Genomic DNA, 6,000 nt, shown 5'->3' with positions numbered 1-6,000 from the left:
CCACACCAGGTATTCCTCAGATCTTCCATGCCTCTCGTCTCTAGAGGGGAGGAGGGTGGGAATTAATTATATATAACTACCAGGTAAGTATGTTCAAAAATTTATTTTATTATGAAAATATCATTTTTAAACATCTGACTTAACTGGTAGTTATATATATAGCTGATTGACACCTTTGGTGGAGGGTCAGAGACAGCCAGTATCGTTGGAATTGACAAAATTAAAATTGTAAAACCAACTCGAGGTTCCTACCTGTTAAGGAAGCAAACTTCGAAGTTTTCCTGCTTCATTCCATCTGCATTCCTTAAGAGATCCAGCGATCCACCCAGGGGGCTGAAAATCTCTAGGGGCTGTCAACTGGTGTATAACCTCTATGTGACTAGACCTCCTTAAAAAATACCCTTGTTCCGGGCGCTAGTAAGGAACACAAACGACCACCTGACCGACTAACACAACAAACTAACAAAAGGTAAAATATTTACTAATGATTGCGGAAGACAGCGTCCAGCCTTCGCACACAACCATAAAATCTTTCTCCATTTCAAGAAAAGGAGAAAAGGGTATAGGTTTATGGTATAGCAGGGGTAGATCCTTCACCCACTACTGAATTAGCCGCTACAAAAGGGCCGAGAGTGTAGCGGTCTTCATATATGGTCTGAACCTGTTTGAGGTAATGCGAGGCAAACACTGACTTGCTTCTCCAAAAGGTTGCGTCTAAGATACTTTGTAAGGATCTATTCTGTTTAAAAGCCACCGAGGTTGCTACTGCTCTAACCTCGTGCGTCTTAACTTTAAGAATTTGTAGATCAGTTTCATTAAATTCTGAATGGGCTTCTCTTATCAATAGCCTGATAAAGTAAGACAATGCATTCTTAGACATGGGTAACGAGGGTTTCTTGACTGAACACCACAGTGCTTCTGACTTACCTCGTATTTCCTTAGTCCTTTCCAGGTATGACTTCAGAGCTCTTACAGGACACAGGAGTCTCTCTATTTCTGTACCTGTGATATCCGACAGGTTCGGGATCTCAAACGTTTTGGGCCAGGGTCGAGATGGAATCTCATTCTTTGCGAGGAACCCAAGTTGCAACGAACAAATCGCTTTGCCTTGTCTAAAGCCGACAGTCTTGCTGAAGGCATGGACCTCACTTACTCTTTTAGCTGTTGCCAAACTGATCAGAAACAGAGTTTTTAGAGTAAGATCCTTAAATGATGCCTTATGTAGGGGTTCGAACCTATTTCCCATAAGAAATTTAAGAACGACATCTAAGTTCCAAGCTGGTGAATCCTGGCCTTTCTCTTTAATGGTCTCGAAGGATCTGATAAGGTCCTGGAGATCCTTATTGTTGGAAAGGTCTAAGTTTCTGTGCCTAAAAACGGCAGTTAACATACTCCTATATCCCTTAATTGTGGAAATAGAAAAGTTAAGTTCCCTTCTAAGGAAGAGAAGGAAGTCTGCTATTTCAGTTACAGAGGTACTGGAAGAGGAAATAGAATTTTTTCTGCACCATCCTCTAAATACTTCCCACTTGGATTGATATACCTTGATTGTTGATGACCTCCTTGCTCTTGCAATTGCGTCAGCTGCCGCCTTCGAAAAGCCTTTAGCTCTTGCAAGTTTTTTGATAGTCTGAAGGCAGTCATTTGTAGAACTTGGAGGTTTTGGTGATATCTTTCCAAGTGGGGTTGTTTGAGTAGATCTATTCTGAGAGGTAGTCTTCTCGGGGTGTCCACCATCCATTCCAGTACCTCTGTGAACCATTCCTTTGTAGGCCAGTAAGGAACCACTAGGGTCATCCTGGTCCCTTCGTGAGCTACGAACTTCTGCAAAACTTTGTGAATAACTTTGAATGGGGGAAACGCATACACGTCTAAGTTGGACCAATCCAGCAGAAACGCGTCTATGTGGACCGCTTCGGGATCTGGAACGGGAGAACAGTAAGTTTCCAACTTCTTCGTTTGAGCTGTGGCGAAGAGGTCTATGCATGGTCGGCCCCAAATCCGCCACAGGCTCTTGCAGACGTCCTGGTGAAGCATCCACTCTGTCGACAGAACTTGATTCCTTCTGCTCAGCATGTCTGCCCTCACATTCTTTTCGCCTTGAATAAAGCGGGTAACAAGAGTAACATCTTTCTCCTTTGTCCAAAGAAGGAGCTTTCTGGCGGTCTCGTATAGAGAGTAGGAGTGAGTGCCTCCCTGATTCTTGATGTAGGCCAACGCCGTCGTATTGTCGGAGTTGACCTGAACTACTTTTTTCTCCACTAGACCTTCGAACTCTATTAGAGCCAGAAGGATAGCAGTCAGTTCCTTTTGGTTGATGTGCCATTCTATCTGATCTCTGGTCCAAGAGCCTGAGACTTCCATCTTTCCCAGTGTTGCTCCCCACCCCGAGTCCGATGCGTCGGAGAACAACACTAGGTCTGGGTTCCTCTGATGCAGGGAAAGTCCCTCTTGAAGTTTTAGGGGATCGTTCCACCATTGTAGATAATATCTTATTTGTTGTGAAATGGGAATACACTTCGTTTCTAATTCCTTGTCTCTGTCCCAGTTCCGATTTAGATGGAACTGCAACGGACGAAGGTTCAATCTTCCTAATGAGACAAACTGCTCTAGAGAGGAAAGGGTCCCCAGCAGACTCATCCATTCCCTCACTGAGCAAGTTCATCTCTTTAGGAATTTCTGAACAAGTTCATCTCTTTAGGAATTTCTGAAGTTTTTCTAAAGCTTGTTCCGTCCTTGATGTTGATGGAAAAACCCGAAAAGCTTGACTCTGAATCCTCATCCCAAGGTACTGAATCTCTTGGGATGGGATCAGCTGAGACTTCCTTTTGTTCATAAGGAGTCCTAGATTCTCTGATAATTGAAGAGTCGTCCGAAGATCCTCCAGGCAGAGAGTGTAGGAAGGAGCTCTGAGGAGCCAGTCGTCCAGATATAGGGAGACTCTGATGCCTCTTGTGTGAAGCATTCCAGCTACGTTTTTCATTAGCCTCGTGAAAACCTGAGGAGCGGTACTTAGGCCGAAACATAGGGCTCGAAATTGGAAAGTTTCTCCCCTGTGCACAAACCTCAGGTATTTCCTGGAGCTCGGGTGAATGGGAATATGGAAATACGCATCTTGAAGATCCATAGACACCATCCAGTCGTGCTGTCTGACTGCTGCTAGAACGGATTTGGTTGTTTCCATCGTGAATCTTGTCTTTTGAACAAACACGTTGAGAGCACTCACGTCTAGCACCGGTCTCCATCCCCCCGAGCTTTTGGGAACCAGGAACAAACGATTGTAAAAACCTGGAGATTCCGGGTCCAAAACTTTTTCTATAGCCTGTTTTTGCAGCAGCAGAACAAACTGCTGTTGCAGAGCGTCCACTCTTATTTTCGTTCGGTAATTGGCCGAAAGGTCTACCGGCCTTGTAGCTAAAGGTGGCTTCCTGAGGAAAGGGATCTTGTACCCCTCCTTGATTAACTGAACGGACCATGGATCCGCTCCTCTCTTCCCCCATTCCAGCCAGAAGTGTGTTAGTCTGGCTCCAACCGCTGTCTGAAGGAGAGTCTTCTCAGACTCTGCTTCTCCCTTGTCTATTGTTTCTTCTCGTAGATCTTTTGATCGTAGGTCTTGAATTCCTTCTACTGAGGGTTCTGCCTCGAAAGGGCTGAATAACAGGAGCTTCCCCTATAATTTTCTGAGAGGTGAAGCTAGAAGGTAGAACTTTCTTTGCAGTTTTGGTGATTAGATCTTGAGTAGTTTTTTGAGTCAAAGCTGAGGATACCTCCTTCACTAAATCCTGAGGAAAAAGATGCGTCGAGAGAGGAGCATAAAGGAGTTCTGCCTTTTGGATGGGCGTAACCCCATTGGCAAGAAAGGAACAAAGATGTGCCCTTTTCTTCAAGACTCCCGCAGAAAAGAGCTGCCAATTCGTTGGCTCCATCTCTGAGAGCCTTGTCCATGCAGGACATAACATGAATGAGATCTTTGGTGTCTGAATCTAATAAGGTCTCAGTCTTCTTCCTCAAAGCTCCCAGAGTCCAATCCAGGAAATTGAAGACTTCGAAAGCTCTGAAAATTCCCTTCAGGATGTGATCCATTTCCGAAGGGGACCAGAAAACCTTGGATTTACCCATAGCAGTCCTGCGAGAAGCGTCGACCAGAGAAGAGAAGTCCCCCTGGGAAGAGGCAGGAACTCCCAGGCCGGGAGCTTCTCCAGTCTCATACCAAATGCTAGACCTCGACGTAAGTCTAGCTGGAGGAAAAGAGAACACTGTTCGTCCTTGATCCTTTTTGGATTTCATCCATTCTTCCATAACTCTCAAGGCTCGTTTGGAGGAATGAGACATGATCATTTTAGTAAAAATAGTCTTCTTTGGAGTTTTCCCGAGGGTAAATTCCGAGGGAGGAGAACGGGGGCCGGCAGGTACGAAGTTGTCCGGAAAAAGCTCCGTAAACACTTTCATCAACTTCTTCAAGTCTGAGGAAGGAAGTTGAGATTCTTGTTCCTCTTCATCGGAAACTTTCTCGAGGAGAACATCTGGAGAGGGAGGAAGATCGTCGTTGTCCTTCGCTTCCTCCGAAAGCTGTACGGAAACCGAGGTAGCGGCGTCCTGTCTACTAGTCGCTGCTTCCAAAACAAGAAAATCCTCGACCAAAACGTCCTGTGGATAACGGTCTTGACGCTTGGTATCCTGACTCCCAACTGCATGAATATCCTGGCATCCAATATCATGACGCTTGGCGTCCTGGCGTCCAACTTCGTGACGCCTAGCGTCCCGGCGTCCAGATTCTTGACGTTCGGCGTCCTGGCGTCCAAGCTCTTGACACCTGGCGTCCTGGCGTCCATCCTCCTGCACAACTCGGGCGTCCTGGCGTCCGGACTTCTGACGATCGTTGTCCCCTCCAACCTTAAGGTCGCTTGAGAGCTGGCCGCCCGTGCGACATCTGTCAAAAGCTTCCTGAGGTTGACGAGAACTGATCGAGGCCCTTTGAGAAGGAGAAACATTCTTCCCGCGTTCGCTGTCTCGCCACCCCTTGAAGTCACTTGAGCACTGGCCGCCTGTGCGACATCGGGCAAAAGTTTCCTCAGTGCGACGAACAGCCAAAGGAGGGGAAAATTTATCCGTCTTTTCTGCAGGCTGGCAAGCTTGCATAAAGGAAGAAAGTTTCTGGTGCATATCCTTTAGTAGAGACCATTGTGGAGCTTCCTTCTGCTGAAGACCGACTGGAGAAAGCGCAAGATCTAACGAGCCCTCAACTAATTGAACAGGTTGAGGAGGGTGTTCTGGGGACAATTCCCAATTCGAAGGAGGAGGGGGAGCATGAAAAGAAGAAAGAAAAGCGTCCGACGTTTTCTTGCTGCCAGGCGTCCTGGTTGAAACTAGCAATTTACGCCTGCACTTGGAGGGGGAGCTACCTTCAGAACTGAAGCATTCCAGACTGCTCCAATGGCTACACCCCGGAGCTTGAGAAGACTCAAAACGGCGTCCTTCAACATAGGGGAGCTTCCTCTTGAGCGGTCTAGATTTGTAGGCCCGACGCCAGCCCCGTTTGGGGACTGCGTCCTCAGAAGACGAAGAGCACATATTAACCTCGCCTTTCCTATGGCGAGGGTGAGCGTCCTGGGGAGCGTCTACAGGAACACTCGAGGGGACGACCGCTCGGGAGCTAAAATCTCTCGCCTCCCTTCGCCTGTCGACTTTCCTTCTCCCAGGGGTTGGGGAGCTTGGAAGAGGTCTAGGGCTAGGAGCACGACAGATCCGAGCGGCCGCACCCTCCACTGCACTAACTTTATCACCAACACTTGCACTTTCAAGATCTCTCATGTTAGACCACAATTTCTCTCTGTCTTGAGCGAGGGATTCAACACGTTGGCCAAGGGCTTGAATGGCCACCATCATATCCTTGAGGGATGGGTCTTTACCTGAATCAGTAGGGGGATCAGGAACTACCACTACAGGGGAATGATCAGAAGGTTCATTAGTTTGGGGCAACGAATTATCAAAATCCTGGCT

At 47.1% G+C, this 6,000-nt stretch overlaps 1 protein-coding gene across 1 annotated transcript; it reads right to left on the bottom strand.

The window, feature by feature from the left end:
- Nucleotides 1-568: 568 nt before the first annotated feature.
- On the bottom strand, nucleotides 569-2,665 carry LOC136853221 (uncharacterized). Its single transcript, XM_067128595.1, has one exon. It carries the CDS (start codon nucleotides 2,663-2,665, stop codon nucleotides 569-571), a length of 2,097 nt encoding a protein of 698 aa, XP_066984696.1.
- Between the last annotated feature and the right edge of the window lie 3,335 nt (nucleotides 2,666-6,000).

This window comes from Macrobrachium rosenbergii, chromosome 27 (genome assembly GCF_040412425.1).
Source record: "Macrobrachium rosenbergii isolate ZJJX-2024 chromosome 27, ASM4041242v1, whole genome shotgun sequence".
Classification (NCBI taxonomy): domain Eukaryota; kingdom Metazoa; phylum Arthropoda; class Malacostraca; order Decapoda; family Palaemonidae; genus Macrobrachium; species Macrobrachium rosenbergii.
Note: the sequence above shows the minus strand (reverse complement) of the source record. Positions and strands in the feature narration are given on the sequence as shown.